Source organism: Centruroides vittatus, unplaced genomic scaffold (genome assembly GCF_030686945.1).
Source record: "Centruroides vittatus isolate TY-2023 unplaced genomic scaffold, ASM3068694v2 contig_1035, whole genome shotgun sequence".
In the NCBI taxonomy this organism is placed as follows: domain Eukaryota; kingdom Metazoa; phylum Arthropoda; class Arachnida; order Scorpiones; family Buthidae; genus Centruroides; species Centruroides vittatus.
In genome coordinates this window covers 2,215,683-2,241,625 of record NW_027120673.1, presented here as the reverse complement: position 1 = coordinate 2,241,625, position 25,943 = coordinate 2,215,683, and the positions used below count along the sequence as shown (strand labels likewise).

General features: G+C 30.2%; 2 protein-coding genes across 3 annotated transcripts in view; both read left to right on the top strand.

Moving 5' to 3' along the window:
- metro (membrane palmitoylated protein 7-like protein metro) overlaps window positions 1-24,893 on the top strand; it is an 82,579-nt gene extending 57,686 nt beyond the window's left edge. Inside the window, exons 7-14 of one of the 2 annotated variants that reach the window (XM_067263637.1) lie at window positions 2,801-2,886; window positions 3,154-3,422; window positions 6,101-6,231; window positions 6,519-6,605; window positions 9,096-9,176; window positions 13,518-13,720; window positions 14,283-14,423; window positions 24,495-24,893. In XM_067263637.1, coding sequence (XP_067119738.1) covers window positions 2,801-2,886; window positions 3,154-3,422; window positions 6,101-6,231; window positions 6,519-6,605; window positions 9,096-9,176; window positions 13,518-13,720; window positions 14,283-14,423; window positions 24,495-24,677 — 1,181 coding nt within the window. In that variant the 3' untranslated portion in view covers window positions 24,678-24,893. The remainder of the gene's footprint in view (window positions 1-2,800; window positions 2,887-3,153; window positions 3,423-6,100; window positions 6,232-6,518; window positions 6,606-9,095; window positions 9,177-13,517; window positions 13,721-14,282; window positions 14,424-24,494) is intronic. The other variant, XM_067263630.1, reaches the window with a different exon arrangement.
- Window positions 1-25,943, top strand: part of LOC136969432 (patched domain-containing protein 3-like) — a 330,862-nt gene that overhangs the window by 90,269 nt on the left and 214,650 nt on the right. The window lies entirely within an intron of this gene.

Sequence of the window (25,943 nt, the reverse complement as noted above, 5' to 3'; positions counted from 1 at the left end):
GATAGTCGACAGTGCAAAAATTTAATTTACAAAAAGTAATTTAGCCATCCGACGAAAGAAACAGAAACTTTTTGCAATAATTCGTCACCAGAGGGAATCCCGAAATCTACATTTACCAGCGCATTCTTCTGTGGATATAAATTGGTCAAAATCCTCGAGTGGAACAGGATGGAACACATTAGAAGACGTCATAAGACCAACCTATTCCAGTTTTAAAAAAAAAATTGAATTTATCTGTCAAAATTTATTTCATTCCCTTTAAAGTAATGCCCTCCCAGTGCAATGCACTTATGCCAATATTTTTTCCAATTCTTGAAACATGCTTTAAAGTCATTTTTGTGAAACAATGAAGTTTATGTAGTTCTGTCTCAAATAATTTATCTTTTATGTTTTACCTATTTTAAAATTACATCTGCATTGAATTGGTAATGGAAATAAAATGAAAGAACTGGAAAAAATAACAATATCTGAGACAATGTCTTCTAATTGACATATAAATGAAGTAACACATTTTCACTTGCAACTTCAGAGGTTCAGGTTATATGGCAGTGTGTGAGTTCTGTGATGCTTTATATCTTTGTCTTAACAATTCTTCACATGATATTTCTTGATGCAGGTTGTAGACTGCTGAAGGTAATATGCAGGAAATTACAGCACAAAATTTAGTTACAAGCCATACTCTGATTATAGAGGCTAAAAACAAAATAGGAAGAACTTTCATTATACAAACATTTGATCTTACATGCATAACTTATCTGAATCTACTATATAAACCTCATATATATGGAATATTCTTTTTTTAAATCACCAACCATTTTGCCATTTTTAATTTTTTTTTGCCACTTAATTATTTGTTGCCAACGGTTTTACTTACTAATTAATGCAGGTTGGTGGTATCCTTATCAGTTTGGAGTATGGAAAATAAAAGCAATATGTTAAGCTGCCACTTAGAAATAGGAATAATTTTTTAATGAATAATTCTAAATAACATTTGATCACAATGCTTAAGCAGTATTTTACAGGTTCTGTCATGTCAAAATTTTTATGCTTTAGTCCACTGAAAAAGATCAAAGTGAAAAAAATGTCACCCCAAAAAATTCCCCAAATTTTCTGTCAGTTGATAAAAAATCCCCAATGTGGAAACACTTGGTGGCATTGCATAAGAACTGCTGTTGGTTCTCCCTACTTTCCTGTCCAAACTTGCCATGTAATGTCGTGACACATCACTAGGTGTGTTGTACAGTACATAGGACTCCCATTGCACATGAGTTTGACATTCTGCTGTTTTTCCTGAAGCTCTGTGATTCAATTTCATACTGAATGTCAAAATAAGAGGACTAGGGTTTTTATCTCCATTTCAATAAAAATATCACTAACGACAGTTTTGGCACTATACTAAGCTGTTATATTAATTTGTTAAATTGTACTAACTTCAGATTTTTGTAATACTGTACCCCCTTGTAATGAACTAAGGTTTATACAATAAAGAATTGAATTTTGAATAATTTTGACACTATGTAGCACAACCCCTGGCACTGGGAATCTGAATCATTACAAAATTTTTGAACAAGTGAGTGCAGCAAGTAAGAGGTTGAGCAAAGCAAAGGTTGGCCCCAGGAGGCAAAGCAAGCAGAGAGACTGAGAGGAGAGAAAAGTGAATGGAGGTTGGTCAAAGAGGGATTGGTCCCTCTGGTTAAACCATCATTAAATTTTTGTTATTGGAAATAAGTGAGGCAAGCAAGTGAAGCAAACTGTGTAACTATGGAATTGTAACATTTTTCTGTGGGATATTCAAAAAAATTGTGAGATTCAACCAGTTCAGAAAAAAAAAACTTTTTTTGCTCTGGAATCTGAATGTTGTTCTATGTTCAGTTATGATAGAAAAAATCTGAAAGTAAGGTTTTTGTTGGTGAGAGTATCATGACACTCTCCTAGGGACATTCCAGATGATGTCTAGACTTTTGTTTATATAACCACATTCTTGTACTTCATACCTTATCTCCCTTTGTTTTTTGGTATGTGTAGTATATACAGCTTAGATTAAACTCTGAGTTTAAACCAAGCAGTTCACTTTTCACTTTACTCCGCTGTCACACCCTGCATTTATTACAACAGTTTTTATGTGATTGTATTAAAACTGTTTTTCCAATTAATTTGAATAAGGAGGTGCAATTCAGAATGGATCTGAACTTTGCTTATATCATGAAATCCTCATTCAGAATTGGACAGACAAAGGTATACATATTATTGAAATTTTCATTACAAATAGTCTATATTGGAAACAGATGAGTGAAGTGAGCAGGGAGTTGGATTACTGTAGGCAGCCAAGGGGTAAATTCCCCTAGTAGCATGTAAAATAGTTAAAATTTTCTTCTAAAATTCATATGATTATAGGTCTTTTTTAGGTCAAAATTTAATACTTTCACATTCTGTAGTCATTAAATTTAATAAATATCCTGACCTCACATGCTCAATATTATATTTTTATTTTGAAGAAAAATATTTAAAAGTCAGAGATGAAATCTTCACTGGAGATTATTATAAATTCAAGTTTTTTTTTCACCTATTTTCTCTTGACAGCATAAATGTATATATCAGAAGTATTCAAGAATAAAAAATTATTAAATTTTAATACCAGTTAAACATTATTTTAGTTGTGTCTTGTTGTTTATTGATATAAAGATTTTAAAGCACTTTAATAGTTTTAACCTATTTATCAATAATAGATTGATTAAAATGGAAATAGATAAAATTCTTTTTTGTCAAATTATTGACGTCTTATTATTATTCAACAATATAGGTCTTATTCATGTTGGAGATGAAGTTCATGAAGTGAATGGAATAAGTGTTCGTGGGAAAACTCCACATGATGTTGTTAATATTCTGGTAATTTATATTATATAAAAAATCACTTTTATTGCATTAACTATTATATTTAAAAAATATTTAAACTACTTTTTGAAAAAAAATTATCTTTATGTTACAATTTATACATTCGTTATTTATTTTTATAAATAAATAACTTTGCTTACTGAAAATTTTTATTCAAAATTAAGTAAAACATTTTCATAAGTTATTTGAATTAAACTGATATTGATTCATTTATACTATTTTACTGAAGTATAATGAAATTTTCTTAATATGTATTTTCAGCAAGCTAAAGAAGGAACAATCACTTTTAAATTAGTTCCTGGAGAAGATTGTTTTCCTGCACGAGAGAGCCGAGTAAGAGTCAGAGCACATTTCAGTTATGATCCTATGACTGATGCATTAATTCCCTGTAAGGAAGCTGGTTTAGCATTTTCAAAGGGGGATATACTACATATTGTAAATCAGGAAGACCCAAATTGGTGGCAGGCTCGTAGACATGGTGAAAGAAATTGTAGAGCAGGTCTTATTCCTGGACGACAACTACAAGAAAGGTAACATAACTTTAAGCAGTGGTGGCTTGTTGATCCAGAAAATTATGGGTCTGGGTTAAGAGTTATTTAAATTAATAATAGAAAATCACAGTTTTACCATAAATAACAAAACAACAAACATGTCTACTTTTACATGGTTTATTTAATTGTTTAAACCATTTACAACATTAATCAGCACAGTAATAAAAAATAATTTGACAGGTTCAGAATATGTAATGACAGTAAGCACTAGTATTGATAATTTAGTAAAATAAACAATAATGAAAATTTTTAACTGGCATTTATAATTAAATAATTATATAAATAAATAAAGCACAACAAAATGATTGAAAGTGGTACATAAAAATGTATATTAAATCATTTGTTTAAGTCACAAAATAAAATAGAAGAAATCATTTATAATTATGTGTAGTGAATTAGTAGAAATTATAAACCATAAAACATTGAAAAATGTGGTTGTGAATGCACAAACTTACAAATGTTGTTAAGAATGTGTTGAAAAAAGGCTCCAATGAACCTGGCCCTAAAGCTATTAGCTCATGCATATTCTATTAGTGTGGCAACTAGTATTGAACATTGCAGAAATTTTTGTGCCTGGGTACCCAATGTCGTGATTCTCACAGCTGGTTCAAAAATTTGTATTAGTTTGTTTTTGTTTAAATCTTAAGGGAGGGAAATAGTCTATTGATATTAAATTTAACACCAATTAATCATTATAATATAAAAAAATTACTTCAAATGCTTTTTAATAGTAATGAAATGTTGATTTAATGTGTGGTTGGAATTTATGCAAAAGTTATATTTTAAAGCACATGCATAGAGAAAACTTCACACAGCTTAGAAATACATTAAAATTCCAGATGCTTTCCTTAAATGAATAATTAGTGGGTTAAAGCCATACTAATCATAAGTTGCAAAATTTATTATTATAAATTATTCACAAATCAATAAAATTAGTTTTTAATCAAATTAGAATAAGATTTTAATTCCAAGTTATCAAAGGAAACAATTAACTTCTAGTTATTCAGAATATAAAAAATCACAAAATTATTCAAGAGGAGATTGATTGTATCTCATTAGTTAATCTGTGCAAGTTAATATTTTGAGATTTTCACTCAACATGTTGTGGGGTCTCAATATACTGTAGTTGGATAATGTCAGATGATTGATACCAGTCAGTTTTTATAACATCTGAAAAGTCAAGTTACATATATGAGACTTTTTACTCCTCTGTCTTGGCAAGTATATTACGGTTAGAAGAGGAGACTGGAGACTAGCCTTTGAATTTCTCTTTTGAGGCAAGATTTTTATTTATATTACAGAAGTATATATTTCTTACATTATGTATTCTGTTTGGCAAATGTGTTAGCTACAAAATTTTCCCAGATAGAATGAGTGCATTCTTGAGATGAACAATTGATTGTTAAATATCTGTTTTATGGAGTGGTCTCATAGAAATGTTCCAGGTGCATATTCAGTGGAATTGGAAGATCAGTGGATTCTTGGAGTGGAAACAACTTTTATCCACTTTTCTCCAGTGATTCAAACTAAGCTGTTTTTTCCCCCCTTTGTTAAGAGATTATTCAGCAGATATGAGAGGATTTGATCTAATCAGTGAGGATGGAACTTATCTTGATTGGTTACTTGAACTTAACTCTTTTGGTTGGTTCATAGGGAGTAGCAAGGATCTCTCCATCTGGAAGTTTGGACATGACTTTTTCTTGTCTCTCAGTTTGATTAAAGATCCTCTTCATAAAGAGAATGGAAATGAGAGCATCAACTAGGACTTGCAAATGGTAGCCTGCAAGCCTTTGTTGGAAAGTTGATTCATTTTTTATTTCTATTGGATCCTTGAACTGTCATTGAAAGTTTAGGGGGTCATCTGGGATAGTTTGTCTCTCCTATTACATTTATTGTTAAATATAATCACTACAGTGCAATTGTCAACATATTTATATTTTCATGATTCAAAGTCTCATTTGATACAACATAACTTTTTTCTCTTATTTCAAACACTTATTTCCCTTACTTCTTATGTCCTCATAAATCACAAATTTATGATTATTTGACTAATAAAACTTTCTTGATGTGATGGGCCAACCTTACAATTTTAATAAAAAACTCCATCCTGATTTAATCTACTATATCTTCTTATAGTTGCAGAGTAATGTCACAGTTGTGTTTGTATAATTGTCATAAAATCATTTCATTTCATAAAATCACATATGGTGAGTTTTTACTTAGATAAAAAGGAATTGAAAAATGTCACTTTGTCATTTTTATACAGATATGTTTATAATTGTATGCTGTTTTTTAGCTGGTCTATCGACCAACCAATTAGGAATGTTTTAATTTATTATTATTTTTAAAAGATAAGCAGACTATAAATTAGTTTGCTTTTGAGTGTTATAATATCAATATTATTTTGTTGTCATTAAATGATATTCATAAGGAAACCTACAGTAGAAGATCAAGCACCTAAAACTTTTTCCTGAAAAATGCTCCATTTGTATAACAAAAATCTTATTTCTTAATTAAAATAAAAACTTTATATAAGAAATATTAATCTATAAAAAAACCTTCATAAAGAAATAAAATTATTATGAACTAATCTTTAGTGATGATAGATGCCATAATTATGTAAATGAAATTAGATAATGTAACAATTTTAATTTCAGAAGATTAGCTGCAATGCGTGACATGTCTGAACAGAATGATGAAATTATTCCTGGTTGTCAGTTACCAGTTAGAAAAGAATTCAGGCCAAGAAAAATTAAAAAGATTATGTATGATGCTAAAGAAAATGATGGTGAGTATATATAGTATAATTTGCATATTTGCTAATATGCTATATATAGTATATATAGCATATTTGCACAGTAAGTCATATGCTATTTTATTTTGTCAATGTGCTGTACTGCAAGGGATCTGAGGATCAGGGAATTTGTACAAAATTGGTCAGAGGGTGTCGTGGAATTTAAAACAAAAATTTGAGTAGGAACTCTGTATTTAACAATAAGAATATTATTATTAAAATTTTAATAAATAATAAAAAAATAAATGATTATTATAATTAAATTATTGTTAACATTTCAGATTTTGATCGTGAAGAAATAGCAACGTATGAAGAAGTAGCAAAATTATATCCAAGGTTAGGTTTACACAGACCTATTGTATTAATTGGTAAGTTTTAATTGTTGTTATAAATATAAGTACAATAATTCAGATCTGTTGAATAATTTTACAATACAAAAGATTTTTTTATATTATATTCATATTTCTTATTATAACTATATCCAAATTTATTTTGGATATAGTTATAATAGTCCTAACTTATTAACTAAGTTATAATAGTTATAATAGTCCACACACACACAAACACAGCCTCATGCTAGTCCTAAATTATTCTGAATCATTTTGACTCATGGATTTGTGGAATGTAAATCAAGTACAAAGAATTACAAGTCAAATTTTAAAAGTTTATTTCCTGATAGTTGTTGATTTCATATAATTAAATACATATTTGAGTTTGATTCATATTCCTTACTTACAATAATGCAAATCTTAATTTAAAGTAAAGCCAAATGATTAATGGATTAAATTAGGCTGCATTACCACCATTAATAATAATTAAATCTTGAGTAATTTGGCACTAGACACTAGAGGTAGGCATTAGGTGCTATCTCTTATTAAATTAGTATTTATTAATTAATTTAGAAAATTCTGAAAGAAAAGAATCTGCTAGGAGTGGAACATGAAAAAAACTGCCACTTTGCAGATGCATTGCCAGCTATGCTGCCAGGACTTCTGTCTGATCCTTCACTTCCAGACATTTAATTTATATGTCCATACTAGTTACTCATGGCACCGACTAGGGATTACATATAGGTTCTGAGATGTTTTTGTATGGATTAAATTATCCTATAGGTTTGTTATGGTGTTTAAATATGGACTGCAAGCAGGCCATTCCAGTAATTTGATATGATTATCATTAAACCACATAATTGTGTCATGCAAGATATAACATATTTCGTTGTTTTGCTGAAACCATAAATTTGGTTCAGAAATTTGTTCTCCAAATGACAATAAATAGGTTTAAGTATATCCACAGTTATATTCAAATGATTTAATGAAGATGAAATTTATTTTCCATTGAAGCCAAACATTTCTCAGATGATTACATAATGAATCATCACCATTATATTTTGAAAAAACTTAAAGCTCTCTGCTTTAAATCATGCCAATAATAGTGACAACCATTAAGGCCATCTAAATAAAAATTTTTTTTTCAACAAGGAAAATAAAAGAACAATTTAAAACTCAGTGTCCCAAGTTTGGTGCTTTTCAGCAAATTTCAGTTTTACTACAATATGATGTGAGTTTAGCTTTGGTTTGGCATTCTTAAAGTATTTTGCTGCTGTTGCCAAATTGACTATGGTTTGTTTGGATACTTTATATTATATATATATATTATGCAATTTGACTTGCAGTTATGTTTAGAAGAGACATGCAATGCACAATTTGTCATTTTTTATGTAATGTCAACTTTGATTTTCCAATGGGACTTCAATATTTCTCAATATATTTTGAAATGGTGCTTTTGTCTCAACCAATTTTCCTTGCTCTTTCTGTTAGTTATGCTTTTCAGACTCCCATACCTTTGAAAAAGGAATTATCAAAACTTACTCTAACATGTCTTTTTTCCTCCCATCTTGTAATTTAAAGAAATATTAGACAAATTTATTGATGATAATTAATTGAATTATTGTATATAGAATTTAGATTTTTTTTATTAAATACTATTTTTTATTATAAACTAACCAGATTTTTTTATTAAAATAATTGTGTTGATAATTTTCCTTTTAAAAATTTTTAATAATTAAATAACCAAATTTTTCTTAATTCACAAAACAAAGTACACATTAATGCTTCTTTTCATCAAAATGTGTATTAATTTCAGTTTCTAAAAATCTAATACTATAAAACATAGAACAATGAAAGGTTGATAATTTTTTACAGCACTGTATAAAAATCATTTCTAAATATTTAATTAGATTATGTACAGTCAAACCTGTTTTTATGCGCTCTTTTTATGTGCGATTTTTATTTGTGCGATTTTTTAATGCGAATTTTTAATTTGTGCGGTATAGTTGGCGACTAGTCTCGTGCGATTCGTCATGTCTTACGTTGACTTATTATAGCTAAATAAACTTATTATAGCATAAATGCACTTATTATAGTAATATTATTGCATGAATATGCGAAAAATGAAATAATTTACTTTTTAAGTCAACAAAACACCACCTGGACAAAAATATGTAAAACAGACGATAGACCAGACGATGCAGTCAAGTGCTGACATCTGTTGTCAATAAATTCTATTTCGTACGGTTTTGAGTTATTTTCTATGTGAGACTTTTTTTATGCGGTCCCTGTTGACCGCATAAAAAAAATATTTTTTAATTGTGTTGCGAAAACTATTATTTACAGCCATTCGTGAAGTTTTGTGAGATTTTTTAATGCGTTTTTTTTAATGCGGTCCCTATCCCCCGCATAAAAACAGGTTTGACTGTATTTTTCTTTGATATAAAACTGATTAAAATTGAGAATTTCTATAAATGTAAAAATTTATATATAAGTAAATGACTACATTTATTTTATTTAAACATTTAGGACCACCTGGTGTTGGAAGAAATGAATTAAAAAGACGTTTAGTTGCCACTGATCCTGATCATTATAAGCCCACAATTCCATGTGAGTAATTAAGTCAATTTAAATCAAAAACTTAGTTCTAACATTTCTTGAGTTATTTGAAAATAAATGAAAATTTCTTTTATAGAATTAGAAAAATTTATAATGCTAAACTATTTCCAAAGCCACTTTGTAATTTAAAAGTTATTGATTTTAAAACAATAATGTATCATGGAACAGTTGTTAAGAATAATCAATATTGAATTTACATTGTAGAAATAATAATTATAAATTAAGTTTAACTTAATACATTAGAAGTTAATGTTTTTTGTGGTGATAAAACTAGTCATAATATATAACATTTTATATAATTTTTTAATTTAAATAATAATTACTTGTTATTTTAAATATCATGTAACCAAATAATGTCTCGTTTAGAAATGTGAATAAAAAAATGTTTGTATTTTTTATTTAAAATGATTTTATTCATCAAAATATTTGCCTTCATATTCAATTACCTTCCCAACAGAAGGACAGTTTGAAAATATCAATTTTATAAAACACTTCATTTTTACCATTAAAGAATTGAGTTACTCCCCTTTTATAGTTGTATGATATATAAATTGTTTTCTGTGCATATGATTATCCAAAGGTAAAAAAAAAAAAAAAAATGATAATTACAGAGATAAGTCAGGAGAATGGGAAGGATGAGGTAAAAGTTCCCTGTCCCAATTGCATTATTTTGTTTTTTGTAATTTACATAACGTGTATGTGTTATCTTTTAAAAACAAAACACTTCAACAATCTGCCAAGGCTGTTTTTACCCTAATTTTTCATGTATTCTTTGTAGTTGCTTACTGTACAAATCTTCTGTAAGGGTTTGACCGTTTAAGTATTCATGATGAACAATACCCCCCTCAAAATCCACCAAACACAAAGAAGCATTTTTTTCGGAGTCATTTTTTGCTTTGGCATCTTTGGCATGGGATCATTTGGTGATAACCAGTGATGACTACATTTTTAGTTAGAATGTGAAATCTATTTTTTATCAGTGGTCAAAATTTAATCTCAGAAATTCTCAGATTTCAAATGTGAAAGAAGCAGTGTGCAAATATTGAGTTGGTGTAATTTGTTCTCAACACTTAATTCATGAGGGACCCATTTACATAATTTCCATTTCTTTCCCAATTTAAGTAAATGAAGCCTGATTGTTTCATCACTTACTTGAAGATCTTCAGCAAGCATCTGACTTGTTAAATATGAATTTAAAAACAATTCAATAAAAAAAGTGTTAATTATAATCAAAACATACTACCTTATTGCACTTTGCACTTATTTTTCAGTCCACATCTAGAAAAAAGATTCTTTCTGGTGTTAGTGGTGTTTTATTTGGTTCCAATGTATTCAAATTTAGAACGTTTTGAAGAAAAAGAAACATTTGAAATTTGAGGAAAGTAGTAAGTTCACTTTATCAAAAATTTGTATTAACTACTATTGGGGTCAGGGTCAAGGTTGCAAAATTTATGGAGTTAAGGATTAATAGGCAATCAAAATCCTTAAATTATAATATTTTAAATTAATTTACTAAATTAAATTAAATAAAATTTATTTACAAAAATAAATTCATGATTTAAATGATTTTTAAATTAAAAAAAAATGAGGTGGGGACAGTATTTGCCATTTAAGTGTGGAGCAGTATATCAGAGTGGTTAAACAAAACAAAGCTAAAAGAAATTCATGATTTTTGTCAGTTGAAGATTTTTGAAAAAGTAGAAAATGTTTTTTGGTGCCAAATTAGTAAAAAGGGAGCCAAATTTAGTGCAAAGTAGCCAAACCTGGCATCACTGTATGTACCCTTAATATGCAATCTAGTATATGTTTACATGGGATCACATCCATTTAAAAGGAATGGTTATCCTTAAACTTTGACCCTTATTTTTTGAGAATAGTGTGCTAAAACCAGATGTTTAAATTGCTCTAGTTAGAGGTTGAACCCATCTATGCTTACTAGGAGAAGAAAATGTATTCTACTTAAAATAGAACATATGTTTACAATACCACTTTGCATTTCACACTTTTCTACATGAATAAAGTCATTATTGAAAATAGGGTTATTTCTTGGAGGTTGTCAAGCTAATTTATAGTTCAGTTTAATGAATTCTGGTAAAATTTATGTTCACTTTATTGCATGAAAATTAACATTGTGACAATGGCATTTTGCTAAAGCAATGGGATAATTTACTTTATCAGTGTTTGTTTTAAGGCAACTAGACTTTATCTACAGTTAATGGTCTTCCTGGCCTGGCTTTGTCTGCTAAGGATTCATCTCCTAAAGCAAACTTTTTAAATCATCTTTGAGCAGTTCTTGATGTTATTGTATCTTCCCCAAATGCTATGCAAATTTTTCTAGAAGCCTCTACAGCATTAGTTCCAAGTTTAAATTTATAAAGAAAACATGCGAATAACATTATTTGGCACAGACATTTTGAAAGGCTGAGATATTTTTATAAATTTATGTTAACAATATGGAAATCGACTAATGAATGAATAAAAATATAAATTTGTTATGCAGTTGACTGACAGAAAATGCTTAGTCATTATACGCATAAATAGTTACTCAAACTATGACTGATTCAAAAATGTCATTATTTTGTTACCTGATATTATATTAATGTTTGTTATATTCCGAACTTTTGAATAGATTTGTCTTACAGAAAATAAACAAAAATTATTAGTTTATTTTTATAATAAGCAAAAATTCTATTTATTTTTTTTGTATTGTCATTCTAAATACATTGTAATTTTATAACTACAAAAATGAATATATTGAATGAAAGATGAAATAGTATCTACTATATATTTTAGAAATTTTATTTGATCAAGAAGACAAAGATACATGTATTATATGTATTAAAGGTTACAGTTTATTCTCATGTATTGTGATTTGAAGCAGTGTAAGAATTTTTATCAAAATTACAGGGTTAGAATAATGAAACTTATTTCATTTGTTTGACATTTTGTACAATGAAATTAATTTTTTGTTTTTTGCATAATAGAACCATTCAGAACAATATCTAAATCCATATTTCGTTTAGTGAATACATACATACATACATACATACATACATATATTAGTTAAATTATCTGAATAAATTTTTTTCAGAAATATATTAAATTAATATTATCTTCAATAATTATTTATTTTTACATTTAATGTTCTACAAAATTGAGGTTTGTTTTTTAATAAATTTACAATTAAAGGCAGCAAAGTTTTTTGTAAAAAATGTAATTATCTCATTTTATTCTTGAGTACCTACATCTTTATTCACTGAATCAGATAAAATGTCAAATTGTACTTTTAGACTATGAGTTAGGTGACAGGATTAAATGTGATCACTTGACATACCTTAAGATAAAATAAGTAAATTCCCTACTATATGAGATATATTGTTATCAGTGTTTAATATTATAAGAAATAGAGCATCCCAAAATATAAGTTTACCATGAATTATACTTATGAAACACATAAAAGTTAAAAATGCTTATAAAATTTTGCTTATTGTATTCAGAGTTTTGGTTGCAATTATAAATAGATCTAAAAGACAGCTTAAAACATTGAGACTTTAAAAAATGCCTATAGCTTCAATATGTGACAGATAACTTTAATTATTTTCAGTTATTAGACTGAACAAGTGCTTTAAATGTTAAACATTTGAAGCAATTTTTACAATATTTTGAATATTAGCATTTTAATAATGAACTACAAAAAATATTGACAAATGATATTGGATGAATTGCTGTTAAATAATAATTATTATTATAATTAATAAACCTTCAAGCCATATATTTTTAATTGATTTAACATTTTGTCTTTCTTATTAATATTAATATTATCAGAATTTTGCTAATTTTCCCTTATTTATTTAATGTTATCAGTATATCAATACAGATCAGTATAGCTGAGTATTGTAAAGCAATTCTACTGGACTTTGAAATTATTAAAATACTGTACTCATAACTAAATATATATCTGTCTTCTATTTATTGTTATGCTAGGATTATTGCTACTTTTCCATAAACCTTAAATGATATTTATTAAGTCAGATTAAACTAGTTTCAAAGGAATTAAACTATTAATAATAACACTTTCAAAATCTGAAAGAAAATATATTTTTTTTAATTAACCGAAAATAGTCATTCATTATCAGTTATTTACATATAAACATACGCATGCAATCTAGTGCTAGGTATTGGAAGAAAATACTTTGTTTTATTGCATTAAATACAAAATTTTATTGTCAGAAGTAATTTTTGAATTTTTATCTTCTATATCTTATTAATGTTAATTGAAAATTTTTCATTATCAAGATCTTTTCCTATTTGTTTTCTCTTTTATTTGTTTAGACACTAGTAGACCTCGTAAACCTTGGGAAGTTGACGGCAAGGAGTATTATTTTGCATCTAGAGATTTTATAGAAGAAGAAATAAGACAAGGAAGATTTGTTGAACATGGAGAATACAAGGGTAATCTGTATGGTACAAGTTTGGAGACAATCAGATCAATTATTAATGCAGGATATGTTTGTGTTACAACACCTCATCCACAGGTAAGGAAAAATTTATTTGTAATGAATGAAGTGCTTTTAGATTTTGAAATAATTTAATATTTTCACATTTTGTAATAAATTTGCTTTGAGTTTGGTTTTATATTCTTATCAACAAAGTATTCAATTAGAATAAACTGATTAATGAATTATACTAAATATGCCACCTTAAAAAGCCAATATACAGAATTTAATACACTGAATATTTAATTTTATCAAAATAAAACAAATATCCATTTGAAATAACATTTAATATACAGTATTTATTACTGACATGTAATGGTAATTTAACTTTTATTTATTTGGCATTCATTATGTTTGTAAGAATATAAATATTTCAAGTTGATGATTGTTCTGTTTTTTTATACTGAACTGTTCCATAGTTCAAATATGCTAAGTGTATGTTTGTTATTTTGTTAATAAAACAATGTATTACTTTATGTGAACTGATTACTTGATTATGATTTGTATCAGAGTAAATTTTATATGCTGGTTTTTTAAGGTTGGTTATTTAGTATAATCTTATCAACAAAGTTTAGTATAAATTTTTATTTTATAAATATAGGCTCTCAAGATGTTGAGAACACCTGAACTCAAGCCTTATATAATATTCATTAAGCCACCACCATTCGAACAGTTGAAAGAAACAAGAATTCTTTCTAATGCAAGATCTACTTTTGATGAAACATGTTCACGAGGATTTACTGTAAATAATCAAATTATTATTTTTTAAATATAAATATATTAATAAAATACAAATTAGTTTAATATTAAATTTTAAAATTTACAAGTTCATTAAAGTCTAGGAATAAAGAAAAATTGAACATCTTCAAAAAAATGTAGCATTTATTATAATTTAGTTACTTTTTCATTTTTTAACTTATAATTATAAAAAGTATAGTTAAATTAGTAATAAAATATTAAAAGAATGAATATCTTTTACATTACATTGACTTTTTCTTTTAAAGATTATTATATTTAAATGGGCTATATTAAATATATTTAATAAAAATTATCATTGAATTTTTAAATTTTATGTTTAAATTACATAAATAATCTTTGAAAAAACTTATTTAATATTTCTGTCTCGACTTCTATCAACCTTTACAAAATGCAGCTTTCTAATTTTAATTCCAAACTTATTTAATATTTCTTATGTTTTAACTTAATATTAGCTAAATGCAGAAAATTATAGGCTAAACTTTGATCATATATATTAAAAGATATGTTTCAATATAAAGAGTATTGAAAAGTGTTTGTTTTGTAATGTGTATAAATGTCAAAAAATGGTATGTAATTATTTTGGCATTATTAAATATTATTGATTCTTTCCATCAAACTTTTTTTATTATTAAGGTAAATTTTATGTAGGATATCAATTGTTATTTAAGTCTGATAGAAATTTGCAACTATGTCCAAAAGATGACCCTCAGGGTAACATAGTTAATGTAACCATGGCCCAACACATCCTTACTCACTTGAACACCAGCACCCTTTTGACCTACTCCTGTACGACAGGGAAAAGTTGGATTGACTTAACATTAGGAAACAGTCACATCACGCTTAGGGTTGACTACTGTTACACTACCGACATAGATTCTCCCAGTGACCATTTGTATATCTTCATCCAACTGAACGCTACTAGTAATACTAATAATCATAGTTTTCACTATAATCGCACTAACTGGCAATTATTCCACAACACCTTCGATAACATTTGGGCTGGTAGTGCCACCACATTCACTACCCACCAATTAGACCATCTTGTCACCAGGCTTACAAATACAATCCCTAACTCTTACATTATTGCCTCTGTGGTCTAACACTGTAAACACAAAAAGGTTCCTTGGTGGACCACTAAGCTAGAAAACAAGAAGAAAGTTGTTAGGAGATTAAGGAGGCAATTTAGGAATGAACAGGACCCAGATATTAAAGTCACACTTAGAGAACAGTACAGGCACAAACACAATGCTTACAAAATCCTTATAAATAAAATAAGGACTAACACTTGGAAGGATTTCTGTACCAACACTTGCAAATTGCAACTCCTGGTCTGAACTGTACTACTTAGCTTGTAAGGAAAACACCAGCTCCAAACCCCCTCCACTATCCAGCTCCCTGAGGGTCGCTACACCAAAAACACGGAAGAAACTATCACGCACATCGTCACCTGCCTTCGGATGACCCACAGCAGGATGACAATACACAAGCGATCATCCAGAGTTCTACACTCACTCCACTTAATACAGTCAATGATCACAACTCCACCTACATCGAGGTTTCGAATGCCATCTGTTCGCTCACTGATAACAAAGCCCCAGGTCTTGACAACATAACCACTAGGATGATAAAACACATATTTGAGGCCAATCCTTCAGCATTTGTAATTCTCTTCAATATTTGCTTGAACACTGGATTTTTTCCTACTCAGTGGAAAAAGGCTAGTGTTAAATTGATTCCCAAACCCACCAGGCTAACACAAAAAATACAGGCTGATCTACCTTGTCCCAACTCTGGAAAAAGTGTTAGATGGTCTAATGATTAATAAGATCACATGGCATCTACACAAGCGTAGAGCCCTGCATCAGAATCAGTTCGGCTTCTCTAAAAAACAAAGGTACAGACGATGCCATTCATCAGGTTGTTAACTACATCCACCAGACTAAACAAAACAATCAGGCATACCACAATTATCAATATTGACTTTAGAGGCACATTCGATCACGCCTGGAGGCCTTTTATCCTGCACACATTACATGCTCATCACTGCCCTCAAAATCTTTACAAACTTCTGCAATCCTGTCTTAGCAACAGGAGTGCAGGTGTTTACACAACACAAAATAACATAGTCATACCCATCATTCAAGGCTGTCCTCAGGAATCCAGGTGTGGTCCTGATCTTTGGAACATAGCCTATAACTCTATCCTGCACTTAAACGACACCCTGCCTCTTGGCTGTCACACACAGGGCTACACAGACAACACAGTTATCCTAGCTTGACACAGGAACAGTGAACACTTACAGGACATATGCAACAACATTCACCAGTGGAGTATTAAGCATGGGCAACCCATTAACACAGACAAATACGAAGGCATGATAGTTGGTAGGAATGCGCCACTCGTCAAAAAGCTTACCCTTTGAATAGGTGCTCACATAATAAAGCAAACAACAGAAATTAAATATTTAGGTGTTATTCTTGACAAGAGACTTATCATCACACCCCACATCAAATACATCACAGTCAAAGTTAAAAAGATGGCCAATGTCCTCATTAGTATTGCTAGGAACACATGGAGCCTTGGCCCTAATGCTACTAAGCTTATTTACAGCGGCTTGGCTTATTAAGCTTATTCAGCCAGCACTTTTCTATGCTGTACAGGTCTGGGGCCACGTGGCCGCCAAAGTCCATAATGGTCCATAACTGTAAAAAACTGTTATCTGTTCAAAGGATTGCAGCTCTCTGCATTTGTAAGGCTTGTAGGACTGCATCCACTACTGCCCTTTTGGTAATGTCAGGATTGACTCCTACCGATTTAGAAATTAAATGCATTATTTGTCAGGAAAATCTCTTCACCTTACTTTGGTGAGATTATAGTGACATGGATGTTGACAAAATGATTAGAGTAGGTAAGTTTACCCCAGTTTGACCTTGATCGATGATATCAAAAAATTCAGCATTGACAAAATTACCTTCCTGACTTACAATTACCACCCATCCCATCAGCTTGCCCCTGATCCAGGTGATCATCCCATGTTTAGGATTTACACTGACGGTTCCAAGATGATGTGAGTGCTGCTTTTGTAGTTTACTCAGACTTAGGCTGTGAGCTTCACAATGTTTGCTTCCGTCTAGGTACACACTGCTCAATAGCACAGGCAGAAACTTTAGCTATTTATATGAGCTTAATTCACATTAGGCATAGGAAGGACAAAAGACACTACTTACACTATTGCATTTATTCTGACAGTAAGGCAGCTTTACATAGGATTGCAAAGTTTGATAGCCGCTTAAAACTCGTCTATCTCATACACCACATTCTCAGACACTTAGACAAAAACATTAGAATAGATTTCCAATGGGTCCCAGGTCATGCAGGGGTTCTCTGTAATGAGACTGCAGCTTGTTTGGCAAAACGGTCAGCAAAGTCTTCAGTTACATTCCTACCTTGTACATCAACAATCAGATCAAGAAGCAAATCTTCATTCTCTGGGACCATGACACCACTGGTAGGCTCACATACGCTTTCATCCCCAAGATTGACACTACTGCGATTCTTTGCCACTTTTACCCTAGTTTTACCCTCACTCAGCTACTTACAGAACATGCCAACTTTAAGCAATACTTGCATAGATTTAACCTTGGGGACAATCCACAATGCAATTGTGGTATTCAGAAGGACCAAACACCACTTCACTTAGTTTTTCACTGCAATAGGTACAATCACATTAGGGATAGTTTAATAAGAGCTGCTATTCTTGAAGGGTATGGTACAACTGGCCTTGCAACCTGCACCAACTCATTCACATGCATACAATGTTCCATCATCTACTAACATTCATATCCCTTAGTGGGGCTCTTGAGAGAACTCACTCCAGGGCACGGATGGCAATTAGCTTTCCCTTGCTTTGTTTCAACTGTTGGTATATAGCTGCCTTTGAACTTTATATTTATATTTTTATTTTTATTTTCTGTCTTTTTTTTTTCAGTCTCAATTTGGTTAGTTTAAGTTAGTCCTAGTTGTAAGTTTGATTAGGCACTCTTAGCTTGGTTTCTAGTTAGGTTAAATTAGATTAGGGTTTGTTAGCTTTAGTCATCTGATTAGATTCGTTCTAGATTATGGTAGGTTAGTTTAGTTAGTCAGTAAATTAATGTTTAAATAATAATAATAATAATAATAACTCTCCCATGGTCACCACCTGGTCGTGGTGGGAGAGCCCAGTAATTTTACTGATCCATAGGGCAATGCAGGCTGGAGCACAAGCTCCTGGTAGGGACACCCATGCCAGTAAGGTCTATGGGGAGAAATGAAACTAAGAGTGACCACACACCCACATTCTGTGGAGATACGTATTATGGTAGTAACCAGATCCAAATGTGATACCGGCTCGGACGTCGCCCGGGTTAACAAGGTCCGTGTTCGTGAGTTAGGCAGAGGTTCACGTTCGAAAAATAGGCCACAGTCTCCCCTGGTTACCGGTGGCGAAAGCAGCACCGGCCCAAGCATGGCTACTGCAATGCCCTCAACAGATGTGAGGAACCAACCCAGCCTTGGTGTTTCTGTGGCAATGCATCCACAGACCACAAAGGCTGGAAAACCACGCCAACGGATGAAATGGACGGTAGAAATGAATGAGTTTATCATCCGTACTTACTACACGATCACAAAACTCGAAACAAACATGACAGCATACAGACAACAACTATACCATAGATTCACACAACAGTATCCTCATCTCACTGTCACCGAACAAAGGGTTGTTGATCAAAAAAGAACAATTATACACAACAACCTTATTCCACAAACAACACTTGAACTTATCAAACAACAGGTTGCTGATCAAATACGTCAACAGACAGAAACATCTAACATTAATGAAGATCATGTAACCTGTCAGATAATCCAGCAACAAGCATTGATAATAACACACATACAACAATTACCACTAATGATACTACAGACACTTCCTCATCCATCACTGATAACATAGACATGGATTTAGTTAATACGCTCTCACTTATATTTCAGGAAACACTCACTAAATATACAGGCACAGATCCCACACAAAGACCACGAATACCAAAAATCAACACGTCAAAGGAAGTAGGAAAAACACTAAATTATGTAAACACTCACTTACTACCACACTACATTCATTCAATTTCTACACTCGCAGACATTCATACATTAGTTTATGCTGGGGCAGTCACAGTAGTGACACACCATGGACTGAAAGTACAATCACAGACAAATACACAGAAAACACAATTCTATCACAAGCCTGCCTGGCAGAGAAGAATAGAAACACAAATAAATGACATTAGACAGCAATTAGGCAGGCTGACACAATACACTAAAAACAACATAACACCCAAATTAAGGAAACAGCTCAAAAACATTTTCAAGAAAATAAAAACGCACACAAAACATGAACATCACAACACACGCATTACAGAATACATTGATACACTAAAACAAAAACTTGCTGCCAAAGCACGTAGACTCAAACGATACAAAACATGTACACTACGAAAACAACAAAATAAATTATTTACAAACAATGAAAAACTCTTTTACAGACAAATTAATAACAAAGCAAACACTGATACACAGCACAGTGGCACACCAACAGAAGAAGAACTCACAACATATTGGTCTTCTCTTTGGTCCAGTGCTGTCACGCACAATGCTGAAGCAGGCTGGATCGAGGAGGAGAACAAAAACTTACACAACATACCAACTATGCCCTGTGTTGAAATAAGCATACGTGATTTCCAATACACTGTTAACAGAACACACAACTGGAAGACACCTGGTGTAGACAACATTCACAATTTCTGGTACAAAAAGTTTACATCACTGCACCAGGAACTAGCTAAACACCTAACACACATCATCATCAATCCACAAGACATGCCAAATTTTCTTACTCAGGGCATCACCTACATGAAACCCAAAAACAACAATACCACAGACCCCACACAATACAGACCAATTACCTGTCTTCCAACACTCTACAAATTATTGACATCCTGTATTGCAAACAAAATATACAAACATATTGAAGAACACGACATTCTAACGGAACAACAAAAAGGTTGCCGTAGAAATCACAGGGGATGCAAAGAACAGTTACTCATAGATTCAGTCATTCTACGGCAAGCACACAAACAACACAGAAACATACACATGGCATATATAGACTACAGAAAAGCATTCGACAGTGTTCCACACAGTTGGCTGCTACATATTCCTACACATGTACAAAATACATCCATCACTCATTGCATTCTTTCAAAACACTATGCAGCACTGGAGAACAACACTACATCTCAGGGTTAGTAACACTTCCATACAAACAAACCAAATTTTTATTAGGCGAGGAATTTTTCAAGAGAGATTCCTTGAGTCCTCTCTGGTTCTGCCTAGCCCTGAACCCATTATCCAACATGTTAAACAACACGCAATATGGTTACAATATCAGGACACGAAAAAACAACACAGTTTACACTGTCACATCTCATGTACATGGATGACATAAAACTTTATGCATCCACACAAAAACAACTTCATCAACTCCTACAAATCACACATTCATACACCAAGGACATACAAATGGAATTTGGCCTAGATAAATGCAAAACACTTCACATAGAAAAAGGAATCCTGAAGAAAGAAGATTTTGCACTTGGAAATGGAGACATTATTGAATCCATGGAAGAGGGCGAGTTCTACAAGTATTTAGGATTCCAACAGGCCAAACTAACAGAACATGCACAAATAAAGCAAAGATTAATTAAAGAATACCAAAGTAGGTTAAATGCTATTCTCAGAACAGAGTTAAATGCAAAACACACAGTTAAAGCAATAAACACATATGTCATCCCAGTACTCACATATTCTTTTGGAGTTATACATTGGACTCACACAGATCTTGAGCAACTCCAAAGGAAAACAAGAACAACACTTACTAAGCATAAACAACATCATCCTAAATCCGCCACAGAAAGATTAACGCTTCCACGTAAAGATGGCGGACGTGGCCTGATTGACATAGTTAACCTTCACTACAAACAAATACAGTCACTGCGAGAGTTTTTCTACAATAAACAAGAAACATCACAATTACATAAAGCAGTAACTCTAGCAGACTCAAATAACACACCATTAAACTTACACTCGCATCATATGGACACAACACAACATATAAAAAGCATAGACACCATTAAGCAATTGTTGGCTCGAAAGGCACTCCATGGCAGGCATCCTTACGACCTGGCCCAGGATTTTGTTGACAAAACTGCGTCAAACAGCTGGTTAGCTCGGGGATGCCTCTTTGGGGAGACGGAAGGATTCATGATTGCCATACAGGATCAGGTCATAAATACTAAAAACTACAGAAAACACATACTCAAAGATGCAACACTCACAAATGACACATGCAGAAAATGTCACATCATGCCAGAAACTATACAACACATCACCTCTGGTTGCAAGCTCTTGGCACAGACAGATTATTTACACAGACATAATCAAGTAGCAAATATAATACACCAAGAGCTTGCAAAGAAACACAAATTAGTAGACATCCACGAACCATACTACAAATACATTCCACAGACAGTATTGGAAAACAACACGCACAAAATGTACTACGACAGAGCCATAATCACAGATAAAACAATTTACCACAACAGACCAGACATCACACTCATTGACAAACACAATAAAATCACATACATTATAGACATATCCATTCCAAACACTCACAATATACAAAATGCATGTACTGAAAAAATTAGCAAGTACACAGAACTCGCCCAGGAAATAAGGCATCTGTGGAGGATGGATAGGGTACTTATTGTACCTGTTCTTCTCTCCTCTACAGGTGTCATACCACACACACTACACAAAAGCCTGGGCACATTAGAATTGAATAGAAACACATACATCACACTACAGAAGGCCACTATATTGAATACATGTCATATTGTGAGAAAATTCCTGAATACAGACACGCACACTGATACACTTCTTTAATTTCTGTTTTGGTTACTATGCCTTGACTTTGGTCCGGCATAGTACACAGCCACCGGTGTTAACCGAGTATATCTCACTTAACAAAAAATAAATACATTTAAAAAAGATAAACATAAATAAATAAAAAATTTTGGTCTTGTTCATGTCTTCTGTTGGTCCATTTGTCTTGTCTAGTTTGTCATTTCGTTTTATTTGCTTTCACACTGTCTGTTTAGCTGTTAAGTAGTATTAAGATTTGTGATTACATTCAGTTTTATTAGTATTAAGTAGATATAAGTCTTGCTACTAACAACTGCTTGGCACTAACTTCTACACTTAGCTATTCATGGCAGCACTCAATTATTGGTGTTACACTCAGGTTTTCTTTTAGACCCTTCAGTGGACTACGGCCTTGCAACCTAAAAACTGCACGTCAAACATAGAGGGTACTGTAGCCTTATGTATGCCGTTCAGAGGGATCCTACCTTTCTCTACTGTCTATCTCCTCTCCCTCAGTCTTTTCCTCCCCTTTCCCTTACCCTCTTTTCTTCCAGCTAAATACTTTGTGTACAGCTGATGTCTTTCTTTTATGTGTGTGTGTGTGTGTTACTGTAAAAGTGATTAATCCAGTGATTATGCATAATCACCTACAATTTCAATAAATATTATAAATTTTTTCCATATATTGCAAATTAATCACATTTACTGATGATTATGCATCTTGTTAGTTTGTAGTAGTAAATATGATAAATCATATTTAATTAATCTAATTTACCAGATATTATGCATATTTGCCAATCTAGGATGGTAAATTTGATAAATAATGCATTCTTGACAACTGACCTATATTTTATGAGATTTACCAGAATAACAGATATGGACAGGACAAGAGGCAATCTGTGGAATATATTGGTAGTAATATTTACTACTGAAAATGATGAGTTCTATAACTTGGGAATAAAGAAGGGACTTCTGTCACAACTGTATACTAGAAACCAGTTTGTGCTATGTGACAAACAATTTTTTACAGTGGAAAATGTACCAAATATCATTGTGTTTTAGGGAATATACAAGAAAAACATCGATTTCAGGCTGTCAGGGGTGTACCAAAGGTGCTCATGTAAAGAAAAACTGTAATTCAACCAAATACAAATAAAGAAAAATTATGTAACTCAAAATATCATGATAGTTTCTTATTGCTTACTCAAACATGGCAATTATTAGAGTTCTGTATTTTTTTCCAACAAATTTTTGGTATTTTTGTACAAATAATTCTAATATTAAGCTGAAACACATTTTTCTCTTTCCTTACATTCATTAAATCATTCTAATATTAATAAAACAAAAAATGTATTTTTGATTCATTAAAATTTGTTTAAATCCATAAGTTGCTTTATTAAAACAACACAAGGTGGACAATTTCATATTTATCAAATTTATCATAATACATATAATGATCTTATATAGAAATATAGATCATAATGATCTTATATAGAATCTAGCACATATATAAAAATATAACTAGTTAGAAAAAACATTTTAACATAGTCAGAAATAAAATACTGAATTTAATATCTTTCTATAAGATGAGGTTGAAGAATTTCTGTATTCAAAATTTAAAAAAAACTGATTTTAGATTTTGTTTATAATGAATACTATAGATTTCTTTAAAAACTGAATAAAATTGAAATGAAAATGAGGAAAATTCCATTTAAAAATGCAAAGCTAATGAAAATAACAGAATGAATTTTAAAATATAGATGATCTTTAATTTTTCTGTTATTTAATGAAATTTTAAATAAATTTAATCAGAAAGGATGAACTGTATTATATTAAAAGAAGAATCTTTCAATAACAATTGATATCTGCTTTCTTTCAACTTTTTTTCTAAAATAAAATGCTTCAATAATAATTAGAAATCTTTTTTAGATTAATGATTAATGTATTAAAATTGTTTTTGTGTGTTTGTTTTTTAAACTTTAAAAAAAAAAACCTTTTCTTTCAGGTATTTAATTATATTTGTTTTCATTTCTAGGACGAAGAATTTCATGAAATTGTTTACAATGCTCATAAAATTGAATTCTTATATGGACATTTATGTGATGTTACAATTGTTAATGATGATCTTGCTCGTTCATTTGATGAATTGCTGGCCATTGTCAAAAGGGTAGAAGTAATGCCTCAGTGGGTACCTGCTAGTTGGGTTGCATCCAGTTAAAACAAATATAGTTTGTTTAAAAAGTAAAATTTCGGGCAAATTATTTTATTAGAAAAATAATTTATGTAAAGGTTTTAAATGCCTGAAACTTTTTAAAACCTGTATTAATAGTTGAAGATATTAGTTTTTTTCATATTATAAAAATAATCCTTTTAGTTAAATACTAGTTAGTTTTAAGATTTAAAATATTTGAAATTAATTTTTAATTATGTTAAATTGTTAGTGATACTGTTTATAAATTTATTTTTATCTATGATATAATAATTAACATATCACTGATAAAAATAATAAAAAACTCTAAAATTTCAAATTAAGCAAATAATTTAAAAAAAATTTTATTAAGATATACTCTATTAGAGTGATATGATAATTACGTATACTTAATTTTTCAAAATAAAAAATAATTACTAATTTAGAAAAATTCATATTTGATTTCACATCATTTTTAAAAGACTATTTAATTTCAAATTGTTTTAAAACAATTTTGACATAATTTTTTTTTTAACTGTACAGGTAAAAAAGGTTTCAAAATGTTTATTTAAAAAATACTTAATAAAAGACTTCAAAATATTAATATACAGTATTTAAACTTTTTATTTATATTTTTTTGAATGAATACTAAATATATTATCTAGAAATATAAATTGAATAATTAAACCATTGATGTCCATTAACAAAATAGTTTCTAAACTGAATTATTTAATATTTAATAATTTGTCAATTTGAAAATTCTCCAATGAAAAGTTTTTTATTTTTTATAAGAATTTCAAATTATTATAATATATAATCAAATATTTTTAAATTGATGAACATTTATAATTTCAACATGTTACAATAATAATATAGTTTTTCTTAATGTAGATTGTATTATTAAAAAAAAAATTGGCATTAACTTTTTATTGTAAAAATTTCTATTCCATTAAAATGGAATAAAATACTAAATTTAAATACTAGATTTCAACAGAGTGTAAAAATAAAACTTAGTTTCATTCCATCCAAAATTATAGATAGATGTTTTGGCTAATGTACTTAGAAGTGGTTGAATAATTATGAATTTCTATACAATATCATTTGTATCTGCAAGCGTGAGATCTGCAATTATAAATTTTAAAAATCTGGACATCAAAGGATTAATTAAAGAATACAAATTTCAAAAATAATTCTTAAAATTTTATTTTGATTAACTAATTATAAAATTAAGTAAAAATAATAAAATTACTTAGAAAATATATAAAAGTTATATATGGGTATTTTCTTATAAATTTA